At 30.4% G+C, this 26,375-nt stretch overlaps 3 protein-coding genes across 3 annotated transcripts; all 3 read left to right on the top strand.

Annotated features, from left to right (window-relative positions):
- Positions 1-8,897: 8,897 nt before the first annotated feature.
- LOC118029536 (protein THYLAKOID FORMATION1, chloroplastic) lies at positions 8,898-12,870 on the top strand. The gene is made up of 5 exons (XM_035033437.2): positions 8,898-9,295; positions 9,925-10,195; positions 11,000-11,213; positions 11,866-11,981; positions 12,498-12,870. Exons 1-5 carry the CDS (start codon positions 9,100-9,102, stop codon positions 12,589-12,591), a joined length of 891 nt encoding a protein of 296 aa, XP_034889328.1. The 5' UTR covers positions 8,898-9,099; the 3' UTR covers positions 12,592-12,870.
- A 6,047-nt stretch (positions 12,871-18,917) lies between these two features.
- Positions 18,918-20,706, top strand: LOC118029537 (coumaroyl-CoA:anthocyanidin 3-O-glucoside-6''-O-coumaroyltransferase 1-like). The gene is given in 1 exon segment (XM_035033438.2): positions 18,918-20,706. A coding segment is annotated over 1 exon segment (1,401 nt). The 5' UTR covers positions 18,918-19,202; the 3' UTR covers positions 20,604-20,706.
- A 1,496-nt stretch (positions 20,707-22,202) lies between these two features.
- LOC118029538 (coumaroyl-CoA:anthocyanidin 3-O-glucoside-6''-O-coumaroyltransferase 1) lies at positions 22,203-23,782 on the top strand. Its single transcript, XM_035033439.2, has one exon. It carries the CDS (start codon positions 22,207-22,209, stop codon positions 23,680-23,682), a length of 1,476 nt encoding a protein of 491 aa, XP_034889330.2. The 5' UTR covers positions 22,203-22,206; the 3' UTR covers positions 23,683-23,782.
- The last annotated feature ends 2,593 nt before the right edge of the window (positions 23,783-26,375 follow it).

Genomic DNA, 26,375 nt, shown 5'->3' on the forward strand with positions numbered 1-26,375 from the left:
TATATATATTCATTCATGTAATCTATAAACAAAGTGTGAAATAGAGAGAAAGAAAAGAAATCTACTAAATTTGTTCATACATAATTCTTGTTTCCATTCAAAAAATCTGTCCTCTGCTTCTATAGTAGAACTCCATCTACATATTTTTAGATTCCTCACGTAGGAATTCTACAGAGGGGATGGTGATGGCTGAAAACAAGTAGTAGAAAGCCAGAAACCATTAGCTAAAGGCTAATGCCACTGGTTTTGGTCCCTTGTAAGACAAATGGCATTTTGTTTCCTAGAATTACTTTCCTGACCATGCATAACCACTTGTCATATTAATAATAGAAGGACAAATATGGGTTTTGGTCACATCTTGACGGTGAAAATGTGACAAGATAATGCAGCCACTAGACTAGAGCAGGTAATAATGGACACGCAGTTTTCTTGTGAAACTGCCTGGCACTCTGTCAGATGAGGCCACCGGCAACAAATGATGGCACCCACTCTGGTCATGTCTGGGTTTTGACTTCAGAGGACAAGCCGACAAGTCGTGGAGACAAACAAACTTCAAGGGTAGAACTGCTAAATTGTTTCTTTAGAGACTCAACTGTGAATACAATTGTGGGTTGGGGATTCGTGGTAACTTATAAGAGAGGATTCATAATGCTCCAGACAATTGTATTAAACTCACTCTGTCTTTGCAAGTAAATTCGGTTATCTATGCATCCAGAGCTTGGTATGAACTATATGAGAGTTGAATCGGTAAAATCTGGTTTAATCATACGGGTTTATTCTTAACTTGATCAAAATAAAATTTTGATGAGATCTGATTTGATTTTTTTTTATTAAAACAATATTGATTTAATTTTTTTCTACAAAAAACTTGAAAATAAGCCGTTTTATAATTTAGTAGCATCAAGTGTATTAGTCTATTCGGGCTCAATCGGTCCAAAGGGATTTTAGTGAACATCCTATCAAGAATTTAAATCCTATAAACACCGCAAGTCTAATTTGAAAAGCATGTGTTTTGGACTTGTTGGCCAATCATGACTTCTAAAAGTATAAATCGATGATCCATTTTCTAGATAAGCACCTGACCAAGTAATATATCCAAACTCGAGTGATTAAGTATATATGAATACGAGCTCTATGAGGTTTTCGGCCTATTATAGTTTTGAGCTCCAAACTTTCTCTAACCTAATTTTAAACATTGGCGCATGACCTATTTTTAGATGTTATAAACCTCTAGCCCATCGCATCTTGATTTGCCTATATATTAGTTAATTGGCCTGTTTTCTGCTTTAGATTATACAAATTTTTTAAAATATATAAAAAAAAAATATTAAGAGGTGAAGAATTTTTTATTATATTATTAAACCTAATTTAATAGATTAATCTTGAAATCTTGTAAGTTAACTTTTTATCTAACTCAAATTTTAAATTATATTGCTCAGAAATTAGCCCGAATTAAATTAATTGATTTCATGATTGAAGATGCAATTTTTATGATTAGTAAAAATATAACTTAGCTTTTAACAAAATTTCAAGATAATAATTTTTTTTATAAAAACTATTGAGATATTAATAGATTAGGTTGATCTCAGTTTCCAAGTAAATTATGTCACGGACCCCACTGAGCATAGTAATTTTTTTTTATAAAATAGTTTTTTTAATTATATAATAAAAATATATAGTCACAACATCAAACATCAACATAATGATAACCCTAAATAAAGAAAGCAAAAAAAAACAATAATGTAATATATTTCCTAACATATCTAATATTGAAGGACAAAGTTCAGAAAAAACAATTAAAAATAATTAATGGATCAAAAAAAAAAAAAAAACATATCCGACTAGTGGATGAACTCATCAAATCTATGAACTAGGTAACTCGGACTAGCATGTCAAATCTATAAACAGATTATGAACTTTATTGGGATTATAATTTTTTTCTCAAAACTATTTTTTATTTAATTGCATGATAAAAAAAATATACTTATAAAATAAAACACCAACTGAATACTAAGACGTTGAAAAAATTAAGCGATAAATGAAGATTAAAATATTTAACATCGTAACAAAAGTAATTTATCTTATTGTATTTAATGAAGTTCTCTATCAAAATAAACTTGTAATAAAAAAACACATAAAATTTGTAATAAAAACCAAAAAAAACACATATAATTTTTTTAATAAAAATAATACAGGACTTTCACATATAAAAAATCTTGTAAAAAAATCAATATTAAAAAAAAACAAATAACAAATAAATCATATCTATCTTTTTAAAAACTAAACACACACAATATTATTAAAAACTAATCACAAACTAATATAAAAATAAACCCATAATTTATTTTTAAAAAAATCAATTGTTAGGTTGATGGTAGGCCAGGCCTAGCGCTTCGCCCAATTAAACAATAGGCCGCGCTCGAGCCTACAAGGCTAGGCTAAAATATATGGGCTTATATTTTTTTTAAGTTCATTATTTGTCCCATGCTTCAGAGAAAAAAAATTTTTGATGTGTCACCTACATCAACAGACAACACATGTTATGTTCATCCTTATAATCCGATCATTATGGTGGTCGAAAAAAACTATTTTTTTTTATTTTTTTTACCTAAAAATTTATTTTCAATTCATTTTCTATCAAAAAAACCTAGAAAACAATTTAGAAAACTTGTTAAACCAATACATGGCCACGGAAAGAAAAATAAAGGATTGCCTTAGAACTCAAAATCCACTTGAAAAAAAAAATCCAAGCTCATATATGATTTTTAGGTGTTTATAAAGTAGAAAAACACCTATCATTCATTTTATGAAACCATTTAACATAAAAAACAACTATTTTGGTAATCGAATTCCTCACTAACTGGAATCCAACGACCTCTTTTCTCTTCTTCAACTAACAAAGATTGAAAAATAAGTAAATTAAAATTCAATATTAAAATTAAATTTTATAAAATTTAAAGGACTAGTAAGTTAATAGCTAAAAATTATAAGAAACTCAAATAAATTGTTAACATAAATTTTCAATCCACTACTTATATTACTTGTTTGTCTCACTGAAGTCCCTTTTTTTTTTTTAATTCAACAATCCCTTAAAAAAACCACGCAAACAAAAATTCCAGGATCAAATTTAAATTTCTCATAAATTACACTATTATAATTATTATAATTCACATACATGAGAGGATGAATGATATTTTTATGAACAGTTGATTTAGCTTTATGTATTATGATGGTAAATATTAGCATGTTGCTTAACAATGAGCCTTCTAATAAATTATAGAAACGCAAGATTATTAATGTGTTCATACATGCTGTCTAATCCTCAGAGATACAGTGCTTCCTCTGTGTCGATTTCTTAACCCTTCACACATGTTCTTAACATGTTCCATATATCAAGCGTCTTCATTCGATGAAAGGGCTATTTGTGTGATCCATGATAGTTTGATGCCTTTCTTTACTAGAGAAAATATATCCTTGCACTTCAATTTTATTTATCTTCAAATTGTTGATTTCGATTGATGTTTTGAATGAATCATAAGCAAATCTATCTCCAAATCCTGTGGCCTTGATTACCACCATGCATGAGCAGTTTTAAGGGTTTCAAGGCCATTTTCTGTGCTCAAGGATCTGATCATTACTTGCCATTTTCTCACTTTAAAGTTCCCATGACGATGAACAAGAAAAGATAGGCATATATGTTAAATACAGTACATATTACATGAACACTCACTTACATTACAGACTCTGTACATTAACTTCGATGCAGTATCCCAGCCTGCTCTCACAATTCGGATTGCCTAGAAGTTAATTAGGACCCCAACAACTCAAATACATCACAGTCCGCAGCGATTCCTCTGCCTGTTTACGCTTGTTATCTTCACTGTTTTTAGCAGGATTATTGAAATCATTGGAACTGAAATTACCTGAGAAACTTGTTTTCTGCTTCGATGAAGCAGAGGCACAAGCAGCATCATTAAGGGGCTTGACGTTTGAGTCTTTTTTAGAAGCTTTATCTTTAACACTCTGCATCCTTCGGGAACCTGGCTGGAAGAACTCCTTCCCAATGGATCTCAAGCTCATAACTTGTTCTAGGAGAGACTAAACGCTTTCCATTTTTACTGCTTCTGTGTGTGTAGAAAATAGTATTTGTTTCAGGAGTGTTAGAGGAGAGTGGAGTGAAGAGAGATGTAAAGTCTACACCATTAGAGTAAGAACAAAGCTTGAGTAGAGAATCACAAGTTGCTTATCTAGTTATTGACTTTAGTGGGGAACTTGGAGACTAGAGATCAATATATAGAGGAAACAAAGGTGTTTTGTAATTTTATTTTTTTTTTAGCTCTGTGATTCCTGCTTTGAAAAAGTTAGTGTAGAAAGCAGCTAGCCACTGGCCATGATTAAAATATTAATTCACTGAAAGATCTTGTGACTCCACTTGGCTATAAATCTATCCCCTTCCAATTTTGTATATTTTAATCTATCTCGCATGTCATCATGATTCTTCTTGATGTTTAATGCTACATGTAATGAGAGAACACCTTTCAATCTTGAACAAATTTAGGTAGCGGGAATTGTGGAGGTCCTATGTTGTTTTTTAGTGATATTAAATTTAGTCTTATTTAATTAAGTTATAGTTAACTTGATGTGATCAGATTAAAATTTCATTTAACTTTTTAATATAATATTATTTATTTTTTAAAAAAATCTAAAAAAAAGCTATTATACATTGATTTAATTAATACACTTAATTCATTGGGTTTAATAATTTTTTATTATTTTGTACCCAAAAAAAATGAAGGTGATAGTCTAGTTTAAACTCTTGATACATATAATATTGTTTGTTTTTACAGTATATTTAAAAAAAATTACTTTTTTTTAATATTTTAAAATTATTTTAATGTGTCAGAATAAAAAAATAAATTTTAAAAAATAAAAAAAATTATTTGAACATATTTATAATTAAAGAATTATTTTAAAAAGTAATCAATATTACAACCACTGGCGGTCTGATAATACTCTGCGTTCAATGACCATGTTATGAAAATCTATCACATCAAGATGTCATGTCCGAAACTATGATTTTGTCTATAAATCATAGGACATAGAGTTGCCAGCAATAATAATACCTGCAAATCTCATGGCCATAGGGAGGCCAGGATCCTGTGCTACCAGGCAGTGTAATTTAATGAAACAGCCACCACAGCCACGTGAAGCTTTACCTTGATGTGTCTGAGTCTCCACCGTTTCATTTTACAGTGAAAGATATTTTTTGATTATTATTATTAATAACGAGGATGTATTCGAATCAGTTTATATATGTTTTAATTAATTTTATATATTTTAAAATTAATAATTATTTTAATTTTTAATAAATATTATATTAATAATCACAAAACTCAATCTTAAAATTATATAAAAAAACAAACTTTTTAATTCTACCAAGCCCATTTACAGTGAAAGATTCTAAATCCATCACACAGTTGAAGAAATTGTCAACTGATACTTCAATTTCTCGCATATTATTTATATGTTTGTAGCTATAGCTAGTTTCCATCCATGTCTAGAGAGAGGCATGACTTGACATAAAATCTCCATCTTAAGATCTTCCCTCACTGTTACACCTCCCTCTTTTTACCAGAGATGTCTCTCGACCATCCATGACTTTATTTGACGTGGATTTTAATTCGGTAATATATTAATTCGGTAAAACTAAACTACCTTAAAGTTAATATGAAAAACAAGAATAAAATGCTATCATTTTAATAAAAACAATAAACTTTAATTAATCTAATAATTTATGGATTCATAGATAAATCAATGATATTGTTCTTTTTTTTTTGTTTATTTTTAAATCAGAACAGTTAATTAAGAATATTAGCAGGATAGCATGGTTGAAAAATTAATTGATAAAATAATATAGTTTCTACATATCATGATTGAAAGATATAACTTTTATAGCATAAAATAATGATATACTTTAAAAAACTATGAGACAGAAAGAAGATAAATGCGAGAAAAAAAAAATCAAAAAAACATATTAAAACTCGGATTACAATATCATAAATATTATCAAAAAAATTTAATAATATGAATTTAATAATAATAAAAAACACCAATAATAACTCAGTGAATTATATTTATCATCCAAATGGGCTATTTTTAAAAGATAATTATGACTTGTTTGGGTTACATCAGTAATATGTTAAAATTTTTTTGTTAATTTTTTTTTAATAATATTGATATTTTGTAATCATAGCTAGCTATGGTGTGTATTGATTTTTTTTTTCTTTCTGTCTTAGTGGCTCCCTCCTATAGAATATTACTATCCTAAATAAACATAAGTTATAAAAAATTATGTTTTTCGATCATGATATTTATAAATCATACTATTTTGCTTGTTTGGGACTATATTTTTTTTTTTGAAAAATATGCTAAAAGCAAAAAAAAAAAAAAATAGGCTTTTTTTTATGCCTTATTTATTTTTTGATTTTAAAATTTTTTTTATATATAATTTTTTAAAATTAAAATTTTTTGATTATTTTAATGTGTTGATGTTAAAAATAATTTTTTTAAAATAAAAAATATTTTAAAAAATAATTTCAATCAATCAATCACTCACAGTTATACAGTGTTTCTGTCTCTTCAACTACTGTACTGGACATTTGTTTTTCTCTTCCTTTATAGTTAGAAATCTGTACGGTAAGATTGATGCTGAATATGAAAAGATAGCGAGCATGTTACTTCCATGGTCATTGGAGCAGAAGGCATATAACCATGTGAATCAATGGATAGCCTTGGCACGTTCAAAGTGACTTGGATAAGATCGACACGTCATCATGAGAAGCCCTGACTGCAAGCTACAATTTGACTGCTTTCCCCCCTTTTGTTTTGTAAATTTTATATCTTTATTACTATTGTTTCCTGTATTACCCGCGGGTTATTTTTCTTTTTTATCATTTATATTTTCCAACTCATATATAAATATGAGATTAATTCGGAATCATGAGTTCTCCCCTGTAATTTGGTTCTTGAAAGTATAGCTACCCACTCGTTTACTGTGTATAAAAGTATGTTCATATATATATAACATCAAAACAGCAAGCAATTGATACGCTAAGTACCAATAATAAATGATCATTGCTTTCCATGTAAAAGGCACATCTGCTTCTGTACAAACACTCATGCAGTTCCTGCCAAGATGAAAAAAAAGAAGAAGAAGAAGAAGAAAACGGCAACAATGGAAACTATGCATGTACCTCTCAGTTTTGGCATTATGAGTGAAAAGACTCGTGAGCAAAAAGGCTGTTTCTCTAACTCACACACAGCAATTCAATGTTCCATGACCATCATAATTGACTTGGACCTATGAGACATCAGCTCAACAATGTAAAAAATATGATAACTGTAAAAATTATGTTTTGTACTGCATAACTGAGTCTGAGTCTGAACGGCATTTTATACAAAGAGTTTTATAAAATATTATTTATTTTTGTGTTTTAAAAATATTTAATTTTTTAAAATTAATTTTTTTAAAATATTTTTAGATATTTTAATACTCTTATATCAAAAATAAATTTTTTTAAAAAAATATATATTATTTTAATGCACTTTTAAATAAAAAAAACACTTTAAAAAATAACCGAAATCAGATAACTACCAAATATTTTATAAATATTTTTTTACTACATATAAATTTTAATTATATTTTTTATCAAATACATATCTAAATCCAACTAACTTCAAATAACCATATTTTTTTTAATTTATTTTTTTAAATTACAATTACAAAAACGAACTCAAAAACAAATTACTCTCCGCATGGTGCCCAAGTACATAAAAGTAGCTGAACAGATGAACCCACTAGAGCTGTTCACGGACAATACTTCGGCCGATGTCCAGTCCAAGTTACAGAAAATTCTTTAGGACCCAACAACATGAAAATTGGATGCATCGCAAACCAAAATAATTATAATTAAAAAAAATAATTAGAATTCAACTTAAAAGATTTAAAAAAAAACCTAACACTAAAAAAAAACTAATTAAACCAATTAAAATTTTTAAAAAAAAATCGACTTATTTGATTTTATAAGTCTGAAATCGAAAAAAAAACCAAACTGAACTTAAACAAAAAAAAAAAACCTAGTCAAACAAAAAAAATCAGACTCAAACCGAAAAAAACCAAATTAAATTGAAAAAAAGCTGAAACCAAGTTAAACTAAAAAAAATCGAGCCAAACCAAAAAAAATCAACTTTTATTCTAAAATAATTGAACCAAACCAAATCGAACTGAAAATGGTCAGTTTGAACCGGTTTTTATTTTTTTAATAAAAACCGGTTTGATTACTTTTTTTATATATATAAAAACAAAACTAAACTGAAAATAATCACCCTAAACTATACATTAAATCTAAATGAATCCTATATTTATAAATAGATCTTAGTTTTAAGTTTTATCCCTGTATAAACCCATTAAAATTATGTATTAAGATGTTGATTTAAATAAATTAAATTGAAAAAAATAAATCAAAAGAATAGAAAATCCAAATTTTTATTGACTATCTTTTATTATTTATTGTGGTAATACTTTTTAAAGTATTTTTTTTATTTCTAAATATATTAAAATAAATTTTTATTTTTTAAAAATTATTTTTAATATTAACACATTAAAATAATATAAAAATATAAAAAATATATTATATTAGAACAAAAACTAAAAACTTAATTTCTTTTGAATACTTTTTAAAAATATAATGTCAAACACATTCGTAGTACCCTATCAAACCATAACCACAAATTCTTAACAAAATTTACAAAATTCCCATTCACCCATAACAACTTACGTGTCAAAACATCACTGGTTCCTCTAAAAATCAAAATAATCCAATTTGTTCTTACGAAAAATAACGGATAATCCTCTCTTTCAATTTCCAACCTCTCACTTTCTCTCCTTTTCTCTCGATCCAAACACACCAAAAAGAAAAGGAAAATAAAAATGCAAATCAATTTTCTCTCTTCCTTCCCTAGAACTTAAAAAAAAAAGAAAAAACAAAAAACAAAAATTTCCCGGAAAATTCACTCTCATTTTCTCTCCATCCAACCACAATGGCTGCCGTTACTTCAGTATCATTCTCTGCAATTTCCCAATCTTCGTGCGACAAAAGGGCTTTCTGTACAGTAGCGCGTAATTTAGGTTTTGAAGGCTCCCGGTTTCGGTCCAGTTTTTCGTGTCATTATGTCGGCGTTAGAGCTTCGAATTCGACTTCCCGTATGGTTATCCATTGCATGTCCACTTCTACTGGTAAAAGAAAAAATCTTTGTTGATATTTTTTAGATATTCGTCTTTCTTTTTTGTGTCTGGTTGTTGAGAAAGTGAGAGAAAATAGAAATAAAAGTCTTAGAAAGTTAGTGTAATTAAGAGGTTTAGGGTTTTATTATTTATTTTTTTTATTATAGAATGATTTTTGCAATTCCTTTTTTTTGTTTAACTTTGTTGAGGAATTAGTGTGATTTATTTATTTTATGAATAATTACAGTGAAAATTTCTATTTAGATTTTGAAAATATCTAATTTTTCTGTTAGCTTAATCACAGAATTAATGATGAAATAAGCTTTAGTATTTTTCTTCTTCAAAAATTAATGCTTCATTTGGAAATATTAATAAAGCTTCTTTTTTTTTTATGGAAAGGAATATCATCGAGACAGCTTGTGCGTCAGTCAGTCAAGACTAAAACTTTTATTATATTTTTTTAAGTAATAAACCTGAAGTTTGGCATCTGAATTTTGCAATGCTGGCCAGTAGTACGGTAGAATTTGAGGTCATAGAATATTTTTTTTCGTATTCATTATTTTGTTTATGGTTTTAATTGTGTAAAGTAGTGTGTGGATTTGGTGGTACTGATTTGTTTGATGAATTGGGTTAATTTTCAGATGTGCCACCAACGGTAGCTGATACCAAGTTGAATTTCTTGAAGGCTTATAAGAGACCAATCCCGAGTATCTATAACACGGTTCTGCAGGAGTTGATTGTGCAGCAACATCTGATGAAGTATAAGAAGACTTACCGCTACGATCCTGTGTTTGGTCTTGGTTTTGTTACTGTGTATGATCAACTCATGGAAGGGTATCCGAGTGATGAGGATCGAGAGGCCATTTTTCAGGCTTACATTAAGGCATTGGAGGAGGATCCGGAGCAATACAGGTTTGTCTTCCGAGTTTTTCTGTCTTTTTACAGGAAATCTTTTTGTTATTTCAATTTCGTGATTTAGATTTAGTTTTTGTAGAGGAATTGATGGAAGTAGTGGTTGTTAATGCTTTATGACAGTTTCTCTTTACCAAGTGTATTGCATCTGAATCTGACATTTGATATTGCGTTGCATGAGGAATAAGAAAACATCAGTTATCATTGAATATTGATTTTTGTTCTGAATACCAAAAATCATAACAAAAAAAAATCTGTTTATGTAGACTGAGAGACTATAGTAATTGCTGGATGTTTGGAAGAATAATGTTTAGGTGGTTGTCATTGATGGTTATGAAGAAAAGAAGAAGAAGAAAAACCTTTCTGTTCTATGCACAATTTACAAGTAGTTTTCCCAAGAAAAATGCGTTATCGTCATTGTTACTTTTATATATAGATCATTTGAGTTTCTTTGACTAAGTGAAATGAAAAGGAAATATTTGCAACTATAAAGATTGATAAATAGTAGAAACTGAAACATTCGAAAAGTGTACGTAGCCAGATGCTCAGAAAGATTGGAGATTCTTAGTTCTGTTAAGATTTTCATATATTGGTGGTCGACTTTTTCTCCCTTTTTCCTTCATTACCATGCATAACAAAAAATTGAAAGAATATAATTGTTACTCCATGTTTCTGCAAAATTTGAATTGCACAATTATTTTCATTGGCGCTTGATAGTTTTGTTGAACAGGTTCTAAAAATGCCTTTTCTATTTGACTTTAATCACCATTTGGGTTGACTAGTTCTGTATGTTATGGCCTGCAGAATAGATGCAAAAAAGCTTGAAGAATGGGCTCGGGCTCAGACTCCTAGTTCATTAGTTGACTTTTCATCCAGGGAAGGAGAAATTGAGGGGACATTAAAGGACATCGCAGAAAGAGTTGCGAGTGGGAATTTCAGCTACAGCCGTTTCTTTGCTGTTGGGTTATTTCGCCTTCTTGAGCTGTCAAATGCTAGTGAACCGACAGTACTAGAAAAGGTAGGTTGTTGCATTCCTTCTCTATTGCAATCCATGTAATGTATTGAGTGCCTTGCAAAGTTTTTAAATCTTTTTTTCTAGTGATTTTCATTGTTTTGAATGTGTTTTAGTTCATCAAATCCAGAAAATTTTTTGTTCCTAATAACCTGCCCATTTTACCCTCAAATCCAAGACCAAGGATTTTCCTCTAGAGTATCTAGTTGTGGCAAGAACTTTGGAGAAGATGGATATATATCTGAGATTCCTTCCACGAGCTCAAGAACTCCATATGCTTCCTTAGTGCATAGATACAACAACCATGACATCTCACTTATGAAAGTGGAAGAATACCTATTTCTTCACAGGAGATCTTCAATCCTGTTCCAATTCTCTTGACAGATGGACAAGTGTATCCAAATTCATATCCCTCCGTCACTTGTCCATTGGTAGCTTTTTTCTTCTTATTTTTTTTTATTGAAGATTCAGTTCCTTGAACAAGATATGATGTATGCAGGATTTCTAATTCAAAGAGATCTTGGACTTGAGTTTTCCAAATTTAATTTAAGTGCTTAAGATTTCGAATTTGGCTAGCTTCAAGACCTCAATGATTACTTTATGTATCAAAGATTTTTGCTCGATACTTTGACATTTATCTTTAATTTTCATGCAAAAGCTTTGTTCAGCACTAAACATCAATAAAAGAAGTGTGGATCGGGACCTTGATGTATACCGGGGCCTTCTTTCTAAATTGGTTCAAGCAAGAGAGTTGCTGAAGGAGTATGTAGATAGGTAAAGATCTATCTCCTTTCTATCTGCAGTTTATTTTACTTAAAAAAAATGGCAGGGGACAGTAATTTATTCCACTAGTGATTATTACATAATACAGAAACAAAAACATAATTGTGCATCATTCTGAACTGCACCTGTTACCTGTTACCTGTTAGAGTGTTAGTATGCAACCTCTCAAAATGGGAGTATCAAAAATAACATGCACAGAACTTCCTTCGACTCGGTAACTGCAAGTGTCAGACAAGTGGGAAAAAAATCTTAATTCATTAAACTTAAACAGTTAATGTTTAATCAGAGTGCATGGTTATAAATCCAAAATCTACTTGTGAACTTGCTGTGATGTCCATGATGAGCCATGCAATATGTTCTTTAAATGCCCATAACGTTTAAAATTGATTGCAGTTTGCATAGTTCCAACTCTTGTCATAATTGAGTGTATACTTATTTTCCTCCCGATAGATTTTGGCGTTCTGCTTTTTTTTTTTTTTTTTTTTCTAAAATGATTTTGAATTTCAGGGAAAAGAAGAAACAAGAGGAACGTGCAGAATCACAGAAGGCTAGTGAGACTGTAACAAAATGTTTGGGAGAGCCTCAATTTGTAGGACAGTAGTTCAATCAGCTCTCACCTCACAGATCAAATTATATGAGGCTCCGCTATCGTCACTCCTCTCTCTTTTAAGGTACACTTGAAAGACTTCACTGTTTCAGCAAACCATATGACAGCTTATGGATTTGCATTCTTAAGTCTGCTGTTTTGGATATGGTGATCAAGATACGTTTCCCCTTTGTTTCCCATGTTTATATACTAGTTTCTTCTATTTCAAACAATTTTATTTTTTATTTTTTGTACCACAAATGTTTCCTTCTATTAAATACTCCGTTGCCAATATATCTGTGTGCATCACCATACTGTCTTTGGATTGCTGTTCATCTATTAAACTTCCCTTTTGCATTAAAAGGGGAAAACCCCCACCATTTCTTGGAGATTGATGCCATCATCAACTGTTTGAGTAATGTTACAAGAACAAATTATTCAAAAATTTTATTTAAACACATATAGCTTATTATTTTAGAGACTCACCAAAGATGGTATGGGATATTAATTTGTTCCACTGGTGATTAAAACACAAAACAGGAACAAAACCATAACTATGCATTAGTCTAATTAGATGATCTACCCGGAAAATCAAATTGATAGGATAGCGGGATGATCTACCCGGAAAATCAGATAAACTTTGATTTAATTTTCTTAACATTCCGGTCGAAGAATTGACCTAATTAGATGAGTGAATTAAACGTGATGAGATACAAGATGAACATGGGATAGAAATCATGACCCAATTTTAACTGTAATTGGGATGTTGATTCAAAGTATCAGCTGCAGCAAATAATCTCCGCTCCACTCCAATGTACAAAAACTTTCTCATTAACAACTTTGTCCTTTGTGTCAATTATGATGATTTAGAGGGTGTTTAGTCCTAGATTTCAACCTGTCTGGGAGCGGTTTATCATGTTTTTTAGAAAAAATTAAATTTTTTATAATTTTAAATTATTTTTTTAATATATTTTTAAACAAGAAGGACATCGATCATTACTGGCGGCAAGTATGAGCAGCCATTTCAGAGACAAAATAATGAGATCAAATGAATTAAAGAGTATCGAATTTGAATGCAATTCCAATTTGTCTGATAACAATGGATGTGATGATCACTCAAATCCATGAGAATCCTACCAAACCATGATATAATACTGCTGGCTAAAAGTCACGATAGTTAGTTCACACATGAGAATGTTTATTTGCATCAAGCATGTTGTACACAAGAGAATATCTAAATTTTGTTTTTCTTACTTCCAATCCTTTTCTTTTCTTTTTGCTTCCGTCTACCTTACTATCCATCATAATAATTTTTTTTAATCTTGTTGTATTGTTTTAAATCTGATTATAAGAGAAGAAACATATTTTATTATTTAATAATATGCATTTTCTTTGTATGTTCTTCAACTTATATATATTTATAAAAAAAACCCAAAAAAGACTAGTGTTTCACGATAGAAGTAAACTGATTGCACCATGGATTGAGACAACACAATGATGATTTTTCCCTTCACAACAAAAACCAATGAATTGAGATTTGTGGAAAAAATAGTCTTTTCATGAGATTCATTTGTCATTATAAAATTGATCGAGATTAAAATGATCCTTTCACATTTTAAGTGCATAATAAAATGATTAATTTAAAAGCAAAATTTATTTAACTTGTATTTATGAGATTTTTTAGATATTTATTTTTTAAAGTATTGTAAAATGACTAAATTACCTCATAAGTAATTTTTTTATTGGCTTTCAAGGGTTTTTTTCAAACTTTTTTTTTTTTTGTTATAATCACCTTGACTTAGAAGCAATTTGATATTTTAATAAATATAAAATATTATTTAAAAGACAAAACACACTGACATGTGCAATGCATGTGTCATTGTGGAGAGGATGTCTATTGGCAATACTGTGGCTTCCAAGATAGTGTTAGAATAGTCTTAATGGTGCTCCCATCCTTAGGTAATGTGTGTGGGCAACGAACCTCCAGTTTGATGCTAGTGCTTTTTTTATTGTTTTTCTTCTTGATTTCCATGCCTGACCCTTAAATTTTTTAAAATAATTTTATTTATTTTCATATTTAGTTCATGTTCTTTTGATCACTATTTGTTTTATTTTAAGTAATTAATAAAATTAATTATTTTTTTTAATTTCATACCCTTTTAATTTTTTTTCATTTGTCAAATTTGATCATAATTTTTTTTTATTGCAATTTGATTTAATTGGGATAACTTTTAATTTTTTTTTTATTTCACCCTCCTTCAGTTTTGTTTTCCTATTAGATTTGATTTTCATGCTTTTGATTACTATTTTTTTTATTTTGTTAAATTTTTTTAAAAAAATTTCAATTTCATCATTCAACATTAAATTGGTTAGAAATCAAGCTTTTTAGTTAAGCATGTGTCTAAGATTTCACTGGTTACGAGTATGAGAGATTAACCTAGATTTAGAAGTTTCACCCAGGTTTGCTTATTTTATTTTTTTCTTTTTTAAGCTTGTGTTTTTTTAGTTTTATCCTTCAATATTTATTTAATAGAGATTGTACTCTATTATTTTTTTTTATAAATTTTCTTTCTCTAGGATTTGTGACTAATTTTAAAAATTACCCGAGTTATCTGGGGTCATTTTATTTCTTGTTTTTTTTGTTAAATTTAGATTTTTTAAAAGAAATTTTTATTTTAAACTAAATTAAATTGATTAATTAAATATAAGAATTAAATGTTAATTTCATGATTTTTTATTTAATTTACTTTCGTAGTCGTTGATTTGACAATGAGTGTAATGTCTTTTGGTATCGTGCAACCTTTTGTAGTGACATTTGAATCATTTCAGTGAACTCTTTCTAAAGCTAAGGTGGTGTCCACGATAATGATTTTCCTACTAGATTTTCTTTTTTCTTCTTCAAAGTATGATATTGATAACTCATTTTTTATAGTTAATTATTATCTTCCTTTTGCTTTATTTATTTTCGACACCTTTTTTTTAATAATACTATTATATTAACTAAGATTATGAACTCAATCAAGTCAATGACCCTATCTTGATTTTTTCTTGCTTCTATAAAAACATTAATGATGCCTAAACATAATTTTTTATATTATAAAAAATTTGACCCTATCCATAACATAATGTGGATCACCTAGTATATATACATAGCAACACCAAATCAACTTTGCAAGTCACGAGGAATTCAATTTTTCAAAGTTCACGAGGAATTCATTTTTTTTATTGGGCTTCATCCCGGGATTATAAATTTGGGATCCTACCACGATGATCAACTTAGAGAGAAGGTTATGGTCACATTTGCGATAGGCCAAACCCACATTGAGAGGCTGAAAGATTTGGTCTCCATTCAATGCGTGAAAAATTATCCAGGGCAAGTGCATGTATCGACATTTTTGGAAGCATGTGCCTTTAATTATATGGGTTACTTTTAGCAAGTCACAAGAAACTATGGCAAGTGATTTATTTGATAATGGCAAGATTTACTAAGTTTTTTGTGGCAGATTGTAGACACCGTCTTGAAGTTAAAATACAGGCAACATGATGCCTACCATTATGCTATGCACCAGAAAAGAAGAGTGAGTTCCTAGGAGAAAATGGGATCATCGTGGCAGCTAAAGCAATTGGTAAGAAGGTCAAGGAATTGGCAGAGAAATGGTTACCAAATTGGAAAGAATATCTGAACAAGGCAGGCTAGAAATCAAACCTCGATTGCCATTCTTGTTAATCTTAAAAATTAAATTTTGATCAAAATTCATAAAGAAAAAACAGAAGAATTTTAAATTTTATGTTAAGAAAATGAATTGATGCATTAGTCCTCTCATTAAAATAATTTCTTAAACAAAAGGGAAAACAATTGTTAAGATTTCATGTCTAACCTGTCAAACACCAAAACAAGAGACAATATAATTTGATCAAATGAATTTAAGAGTTTCCCAATTCCAGTACAAATATGATGCAAAGGATAGTAAGATTTGTTACCATTTTTAAATGAAAATAATTCCCTAATTATAAATGAGACTCTAGAAATACTTAACTTTATGCATTATATCCTTGCAAAAATACTATTACAACTCTTTATATAGAAAAAAAACTAGAAAACACTAAAAATATTAAATAAAAAAAGTAAAACTATTCCTTTAAAGTAGAATAAAACTAGAAAACATAATAATACATAATAGACGAAAAGTAAAATTAACAAAGAAACTATTTATTTTTTTTTTCAAAAAACTCTTGCATCTATCTCCCCGAATCAGAAGAAACAAATCCTCGGATTTAAATTTTAGTCCAGAACCATCTCCTACCACAAACAACTTCTTATGTATAAACAACCACATAATAGGTTTGAGCTTCCACATCATGAATTTCTGACACAATATCTTTGTGTGTATCATTTTATTTTAGATCCCTAACACACTTGTGCAAGCCACCATATTATGAATCTCATCACCATGATTTCCAATAACAACAACTAATGTTGATAAAAACAACATATTAGCTCCTGAATGTTTTTTTTTTCTTTTCTTGAAGGAGATCTTCTCATTCTTTCTTACATGAGCATGCTTTATTTTTTTTATTTTTTACAACCATGGTTATTCATCATTACACAACAACCAACCATTAAAAATTGTTAGACTTTGATATCAAATGACGTGTATAAAAATAACATAATAAACAACAAAATTTTTTGCCTAATAAGGTCACTACATAAAAATTCAAATTTAAAATTTTATTATTAGATATTTCTTTTCAAGTGGTCTTCTAAAATACAAGCCAAATAAAAATATTTATACTACTTCTAGTTTTACCTTAAAGAGGAAAACAAATACTAATAAATAACTATAGAGTTATTATAGGATTCCCTATATAGAAAAAAATAAAATTATTAAGTATAATATTTAATTCTCTAAACTAAATAGAAAAATATATTTTTTTTTCTAAAAATGAAACAGTTTTCTCTTGTTGGAAAGAACTCATCATCTAGTTCAATGTATTCTTTCCTTGATCTCTTGGATGTCCAATTGAAGCTCTCCAACCTTTTTTTTTCTTTACTTTATGAGTATAACAATTTTAAATATCAACTCTAGTTTTTTATATAAAAATTTGCATTATAAAAAAAATAGCAAATTATTTCTCTTCCATTGAATTTTAAAGTAATAAATTATAAACCTTAAACTTACTTCGTCAGCATGTATTCTATTCATATAACCCTTGAATAATTATACATTTATGATAATCTTAAGCTTGTAGTCAAAATGATCATCATTGTCCAAATTAATTTTTTTTTTGTTAACCACATTTCATATTCTCTCAGTACTCAACATTTAACTTATTAATGAGGTTACTATTAATGATATCATTATTTCTATTATTTTCATTATTTATATTATTATTATTAGAATAATTATCATCAAAATAAGTATCATAAATTAGTGTAAAATATCAATCAACATCTGTCTTATCATGATAATGAGGTTGTCTTTTCTACTCTTGCCTTTTAAGTGAAAATTTAAAATTGATCATGGATATGTGATCACTCTCCTTGTGATTTTCCAAGGTTCTCAGTTCCACCAATTGACAAATCAATTATATAATATGTCTCCACATGTTTTCTATCACTAATTTCTACACGTCTCTTTTCCAAGTGTAATCTCCTCATCCCTCATCACATGATCACGCTATATTCTATAATTGTTTCTAGTCATAGTTATTCAACAACTAATCACCAATAATTATTGGGTTTTGATTCCAACTAATACAAACAAAAACAGAAAATAATGAAGTTTGTTATAAGTCAAAACTCTCAAAGATAAAAAATGCTATAATTATGGAGAAACTCTTAAAATACTTAATTTTATTTATTCATATTGTATCACTTATCAAAAAGTTATTTTAACCTTTTATATAGAGAAAAAAAAAAAACCCTAATAATATTGAATATGAAAAACAAAATAGAAAAACTATTCTCTTTTCTTCAAGTAGAAAAAAAAACTAGAAAAGGACAATAATAATAATAAAAAACTTCTTAAGAAAAATATTTATTTTCTAAAGCAACTCATGCATAAAATTTCAATTGATCTACCTTAATAATTTTTTTATTTTAGTTTTCAAGTAACCACATAATGATGGATGATAGCTCGAATACTTGATAACCTACAATACCATGAATCGTTGAACTGTTGGCCAGAAAACACGATAGTTGGTCCACGCATAAGAATGATTATTTGCATTAAATTAATTTGTTTTATTCTAAGATAATATATATGTGCGTTATTATAACCTCTTTAACTTGTAAATATATATAACAATATACCAAATCAGCTTTGCAACTTAAACTCACCATGACGAATTCAATTATACAAATGAATTTCTCCTCATCAATACCTTATCTCTTTCCCCTCTTCACGACTATGAGGGCTACTGTTTTGCCTGACAGTGTTACCAATGGAGGGATCACATTAAGCAAATTAGTATGCAAGAGGGACTCAATCAACTCTTAAATTATCACAGGGACTTGAACAACTAACTGGTTATATTACAAGGATGGCACTGATTATTAACCCAATTTCACTCTTGTATAAAGTACCTCCCTCATCTTTATCTTTCAAGCGTCATCTTCTCAAAATATGGCTCAATCTCATTCTGTAAAAGTCATCGATCGTGTCCAAGTCTCGCCACCACCAGGCTCAGTACCCACCACCTATCTCCCTCTCACTTTCTTCGACTTTCCATGGCTTCTTTGCCCTCCCATGGAACGCCTTTTCTTCTATGAACTTCCTTACCCTACTCTTTACTTCACGCACAACATCTTGCCTAGCCTTAAAAACTCTCTTTCCCTTGCTCTTCAACACTTTTTCCCTCTTGCCTCCAATCTTATGTGCCCACAAGCACCTCATAAACCCTATATCCTCTTCAATGATGGGGACTCAATCCCATTCACAATTGTTTAGTCAACGATGGATTTTGACCAAATCATCGGAGACCAGGCTGGAGATGTGACAGAACTGCACGCTTTTGTTCCGAAGTGGCCTCCCACACGCGTGACATCAGATGGCAAACGTGTGGTGCCACTTCTTGCCTTGCAAGTAGTTGTGTTTCCAAATTCAGGTATTTGCATTGGTACCAAATTTTGCCATGTGGTAGCTGATGGGATGGCTTTTAACCATTTCATGAAATCTTGGGCGTCCATTTTTAGGTCCAGAGAAAACATGGCTTGCCTTGAAAAGTCAATGCTGCCGTCTCATGACAGGTCGGGGATCAAAGACCCATTCGAGCTTGATTCCATTTTTTCAAAGGAGTGGTGGATTTGGGCTTCATCTCGGGATTATAATTTGCGATCAAACCACGATGATCAACTTAGAGACAAGGTTAGGGTCACGTTTACGATAGGACAAACCCACATTGAGAGGCTGAAAGATCTGGTCTCCATTCAATGCATGAAAAACTATCAAGGGCAAGTGCATGTATCAGCGTTTGTGGTAGCGTGTGCCTTTATATGGGTTAATATGATCAAGTCACAGGAGAAGGAGGCAAGTGATTTATTTGATAATGACAAGGTTTACTACTTCGGTTTTGTGGCAGATTGTAGACACCGTCTTGAAGTTAAACTACCAGCAACATATTTTGGAAACTGTCTAGCAATATGTTATGTTGCTGCAAAAAAGAGTGAGTTACTTGGAGAAAATGGGATCATCATGGCAGCTAGAGCAATTGGTAAGAAGGTCAAGGAATTGGAGAGTGGGGTTTTGGCGGGCGCAGAGAAATGGATATCAAACTGGAAAGAAGTGTCTGAACAAGGCAGGCTAGTTACTGTTGCTGGGTCACCTAAGTTACGTGCTTACGAGACAGATTTTGGGTGGGGGAGGCCGAAAAAGACTGAGGTTCTCCATGTTTATGCTTCAGGTGGTTTCCATCTTTGTGAATGTAGAGATGGGGGAGGAGGAGTTGAGATTGGCTTGGCACTTCCTCAGGGTCAAATGGATGTCTTCTCTGGCATCTTTGAACAAGGGAAGCAAAATCTGATTTGAGTGTGGCTTCTTGTCTACTTAAGAAATTCGCAACACGCTAGCTGTACTTTATGTTAAGGAAATAAAGAGCAAAGCCAAGAAACGAATAAATTTATATGTGTTTACCACTTGTTTATATATATATATAGTTAAAGTAAATCATATAAATCTCATTTAACCGTTTAAATTATTAAATTAAAATGATTTTTAATATAAATTCAGATTTTTAAGATCAAATGGTCACGACACCTTGTGTATTCTATATAATTCAATACAAAGTTATGCATTATGCAAGGCAGTTTTTCAAATATTTAATTTTCTTTTCAATACTCACCAAATAGGTAATGATCTCCTTAAATCTCTTGCATTTTATTTCGTTGGACATGTGAAGGACCAAATAGCTTAACGTTGAATAATGTTTTCTGGCTTAATTTTGGTTAAATTTATTGCAAGACGATATATATACACCATAAACAGATGAAAATAAACCAAAACGATACCTTTTTTGATCCCGCTGGCGGGGGGGACAAGAGGGACTGGACAAAGACCGTACCATGTATGATCTGAAACATAAAGTTCTTCGTTTGCTCTGTACGTTCATTGTGCTTGTCTTCAGAATTCTTATTTACTTTAGTTGTATTGGGTAGAAGAGAGTTGCCCATTTAATATTGAGCAAAGGCGGCAAATAAATAGTATCTTGCAGAGACAAAAGATGCTTTCCTCGGAGAGAAGAGATGTACTGTGTCTTTACGCGTGGTGTGGGTTTAGAGAGACAAAAAATTAATAGTTTTTAGAGCAATAAAACCTTGCTTTCTAGGCCAATTTATAGAAAGCGGATTTAATTTTACATGAATAATGAAGTTCATGAACATATTTAAAATATTTGGAGTTCAGCTTAATTTGAAAGAAATTTTAAAAAATAAAAACCTTATAATTTCCTCAACTCCATCTTTCTTGAACTTTTCTTCTTTTCTTTTATTCAAAGCAGATATTACAGAACTTTTCAGCTGTGTGCACGTACAGCCAGGAAATTCAAAGCAATTCAAATCCCATTCTTGCACGGAGAAATTTCCTTGATCATCTCATTCATCAAAACATTATAATTTTTTCCGTGCTCTTTATAATTTTTTTTTGGACGCATAGAAAATTCAGAAGATTGCTAAGCTTGTTAGGATAATTTGGACCAAAGAATGGAAAGAACGAATTGCTGCTGCGGACTGTGGGAAGTCTGTGTTTGATATTATAATACAGGAAATTTTTTTGAAAATATTTTTTATTTAAAATATATTAAAATAATTTTTTTTTAATATTTTTACTTTAACGCATTAAAACTATCAAAAATAAAAATCAGAAAATAATTACTAAGCCATCAAACTACTGTTAGTCATCAACAGTTGAATAAATGAACCTTGTCATGGGATGAAATAATTGACTAATGATAGTGTATTAAAATGAAGCCAAAGGACATCTGTTAAGCAACTATGAGGGCTACTGTTTTTCCTTGATGGTTTGAACAGTGGAGGGACTATATTAAGCAAATTAGTATAGTATAGGGACTCAATCAACTATGAAATTAGTAGAGCGACTAGATTACGTAAGTGGCTATATTAGAAGGATGGAACGAATGATTTCACCCCTATACAGTGCCACTCAATCAGCAGTTTCTCATCTCTTTCTAGTTTCTTCTTCGCAAAAAATGGCTCATCCTCATCCTGTAAAAGTCATTGATCATTTCCGAGTCTCTCCACCACTAGGCTCAGTACCCACCACCTCTCTCCCTCTCACTTTCTTCGACTTTCCATGGCTTCTTTGCCGTCCCATGGAACGCCTTTTCTTCTATGAATTCCCTTACCCTACTCTTTACTTGACGAACAACATCCTTCCTATTCTTAAAAACTCTCTTTCCCTCACTCTTCAACACTTTTTCCCTCTAGCCTCCAATCTTATGTGCCCACCATCACCCCAGAAACCCTATATCCTCTACAAAGATGGGGACTCGATCCCGTTCACTGTTGTTGAGTCAATGCTGGATTTTGACCAGCTCATCGGAGACCATGCCGGAGTCGATCTTAGAGAACTGCAATGTTTTGTCCCTAAGTGGCCTCCCACACGTGTGACATCAGATGACACACGTGTAGTGCCACTTCTTGCCTTGCAAGTAGCTGTGTTTCCGAATTCAGGTATCTGCATCGGTGCCAAGTTTTGCCACGTGGTAGCTGATGGGATGGCTTTTAGCCATTTCATGAAATCCTGGGCGTCGATTTTTAGGTCCAGAGAAGACATCGCTTGCCTTGAAAAGTCAATGCTGCCGTCTCATGACAGATCGGGGATCAAAGACCCATTGGGGCTTGAGTCAATTTTTACAAAGGACTGGTGGAATTGGGCTTCATCTTGGGATTACGATTTGGGATCAACCTACGATGATCAACTTAGAGACAAGGTTGGCGTCACATTTACGATAGGCCAAACCCACATGGAGAGGTTGAAAGATCTGGTGTCCATTAAATGCATGGAAAATTATCCAGGGCAAGTGCATGTATCAACATTTGTGGTAGCATGTGCCTTTACATGGGTTAATATGATCAAGTCACAAGAGAAGGATGCAAGTGATTTACTTGATAATGACAAGGTTTACTACTTCGTTTTTCCGGCAGATTGTAGACACCGTCCTGAAGTTAAACTACCGGCAACATATTTTGGAAACTGTCTAGCAGTATGTTATGTCCCTGCAAAGAAGAGTGAGTTACTTGGAGAAAATGGGATCATCATGGCAGCTAGAGAAATTGGTAAGAAGGTCAAGGAATTGGAGAGTGGGGTTTTTGTGGGGGCTGAGAAATGGATATCAAAGTGGAAAGAAGTGTCTGAACAAGGCAGGCTGGTTACTGTTGCTGGGTCACCTAAGTTGCGTGCTTACGACACAGATTTTGGGTGGGGGAGGCCCAAAAAGACAGAGGTTCCCCATATTTATGCTTCAGGCAGTTTCCATCTTTGTGAATGTAGAGATGGGGGAGGAGGAGTTGAGATTGGCTTGGCGCTTCCTCAGGATCAAATGGATGTCTTCTCTGGCATCTTTGAACAAGGTAAGCAAAATCTGATTTGAGTGTGGCTTCTTGTCTCCTTGTGAATTTCGCAATGTACGGTGCTTTATGTTAAGAAACTAAAGAGCGAAAACAAGAAATGAATAAATTTATATTTGTTGACCTCGTGTGTGTGTGTGTGTGTGTGTTCGTCTCTTTATATGGGTTATTGGTCATTGTGTATTGTAGTTGAGATTAATATTTTTAATGAAAAAAAAATCCGATTAGCATACTTTTTAATAATTTTTAATCATAAACTTAAAATGTGATATATATATATATATATATTGAAATATGTTTTTTTTTTAATATTGAGATAATGAAATATATTGAATCATCTTGGTTTAATCTATTCAATGTATAATTCGGGTTGTAAGAGTGTGACAACTCTATAAAAAATTCAAAATAAATTATGAATGTTAATTTCTCATCAATCCAATTTTGAAGGTCAATATTAAAAAAAAATTAAAAGTTACCCGAGTCAACTCAGATTAAACTACTAAATTAGCTTAATTTTCAACAAATGTAAAAAGATGAAATAAAAAGAAAAAAAAAAATCTATTAGAACAAATAGCAAAAAAATAACTTAAATCAACCTGAATTAATTTATTAAATCCATGATCTAAGTAATGAGATCACGATAAATTTATAGAAAACAAATGAAAAAAAATTATGAAGTATTATTTTTAGCAAATCTAATGTTAAAGATTGAGTTTGAAAGGGAAAAACAAAAAAAAATTAATAAGATTAGTATATAAACCAACGAAAAACATTGATAAAAATTATATAGCATAATTTTTAACATAATTTATTTTTGAATGATAAAATTAAAAAAATTAAAAATAAAAAAATTAACTGCTAGAGGTAAGGGTGAGATTGAAAAAAAAAAACTTTTTGTTAATCCTGTTTTTTTTGTGTAACTAGAATAATTTAGCTATTTTTTTAAAATATTTTTATTAAATATATGATCACCTATCAATTATAGGGGACACTAGCAAGTTGCACGTGTGTTGTCGTTGGGAACTTTTAATTAATATTATTAAACTTAAAAAAGTCCAGTGAGTTATCATGGTGACTTGTCGGCTTGTTCGAGCTTCTAAACAATTGTGAAAGCTGATTAAGGATGGGTCAAAAGAAATGGTTAGTGAACTTTAAAAGCGATTGACTTGGTAAAAGTTTAATTTGAATTTTTTAAAAAGAAATATTATTTTAAAAACAATGTTAATTTAATATTTTTATTTAAAAATATTAAAACAACAATGATTTTTATTAACTTGGTCGAACTAGGCAAAGCTGCCGAACCGAACTTGGCTATGTCATTACTTGTTTCTAGGCATGACAATATGCTTTCTCTCCTCGGTGGGACTAATTATTCGATTTTGTTTATTTCTTTTCTCTTCCCTTCTTCTCTCCCGGGTAATGCCTTCAGTAGGCTCATTTAAGATGAAATTCGTTATTGAATTCAAGATTTAATGGAGAATCAGGGATCAAATTAAAAGAGAAAAGCTTGATTGGGATGAAATTCAGGATTGAATTGAAGAATTAGTAAAGAATCTAGGACCAAATTGAAAGAAAATGAAAAAAAATCTAGCATGTGTAATACAAGCACCAACATTTAAGGAAGTATGTCCATTGGAGAGGCTCGTGCGGCTACTTTCAAGCACCGATGAAAGTGTTTTGTGATGTCGTTAGAATAATCTAAAGAGAGGTTTATTTTAAAGATGGCGCGTGTCAATGATGTATTATTGGTATGTCTTTCCGTGATCTATTTATTTTTCCTTTGTTTTCTTGCCTTGATTTCTGTGCTTGAATTCGAAAAGGGTTGTATTTGTTTCCTTAATTTTAATTTAGGCCCTCTATTTTATATCATTTGTAAAACAAAAAAATCCAAACTATTTTTAACAAAATCAAGCGCAAATTCAACGTCAAGATGTTCTTCCAACATTATGAGACCCTAATAAGATAATTGAATCAAATTATAAAGTTAATATTATGAGGTAAGTTGTGGTTTTTTTTTAGATTTTTTTTTAATTTTATTATTCAATATTAAATTTTTATTAAATTTTTTTTTATTCTATTCGTCAACATATAGTTTATTTTTAATTAGTCTTCATTTTATTTCAATTTTATTTTTTATAAAATTATTATGGTCTCAAATAAACATCCCGACATTAGATTTGTGTCTAAATATTTATTTTTGTTATTATATAATTAAATAAAAAATTTAAAAAAATTATTAAATCCAGTAAAATCCATGACCCATGTCACAACTTTGGTGGGTTAAACTATGATCCCTAGATTGATCTAATGTATTATTGTCTTGATATATATATATATATCATTTTTAATTTTTTTTAAGCTAAATTATATTTTTATCAAATTTTCATGTTTTTTTTTTTGGGACTTATCAAGTTGAATGAATTATGTCGGAATAATTTTTACACGATTTAATTTAAAGCACATATTAGGTAAAAAGTCAAGTAAAAATATGTCAATGTTAACTTGTTGGTCAATTCTAATGAAATTGTTAAAAAATTTCTCATAACTTTAATATTTTTATATATTAAAAAAATTTGATTAGACTCGAGGCACAATGCAGCAAGTTATCTAAAAACTAAAACGATCGGTAACAAAGTTATGGAATTGAAATAGTATGGCTGCTTTGTTGTTTTTTTTTTTTTTTTGGGTGGGAGTGGATGTCAACTGGAAGAGATTG

The sequence above is a fragment of the Populus alba genome, chromosome 19 (assembly GCF_005239225.2).
Source record: "Populus alba chromosome 19, ASM523922v2, whole genome shotgun sequence".
Taxonomy (NCBI): domain Eukaryota; kingdom Viridiplantae; phylum Streptophyta; class Magnoliopsida; order Malpighiales; family Salicaceae; genus Populus; species Populus alba.

Bases quoted from the DNA above. Each gene is read 5' to 3' on its own strand.
- LOC118029536 (XM_035033437.2), top strand. From the start codon at position 9,100: ATGGCTGCCGTTACTTCAGTATCATTCTCTGCAATTTCCCAATCTTCG. The intron at 10,196-10,999 runs GTTTGTCTTCCG...TATGGCCTGCAG, and splicing joins GAGGATCCGGAGCAATACAG to AATAGATGCAAAAAAGCTTG. The intron at 11,214-11,865 runs GTAGGTTGTTGC...TTCATGCAAAAG, and splicing joins AACCGACAGTACTAGAAAAG to CTTTGTTCAGCACTAAACAT.
- LOC118029538 (XM_035033439.2), top strand. From the start codon at position 22,207: ATGATTTCACCCCTATACAGTGCCACTCAATCAGCAGTTTCTCATCTC.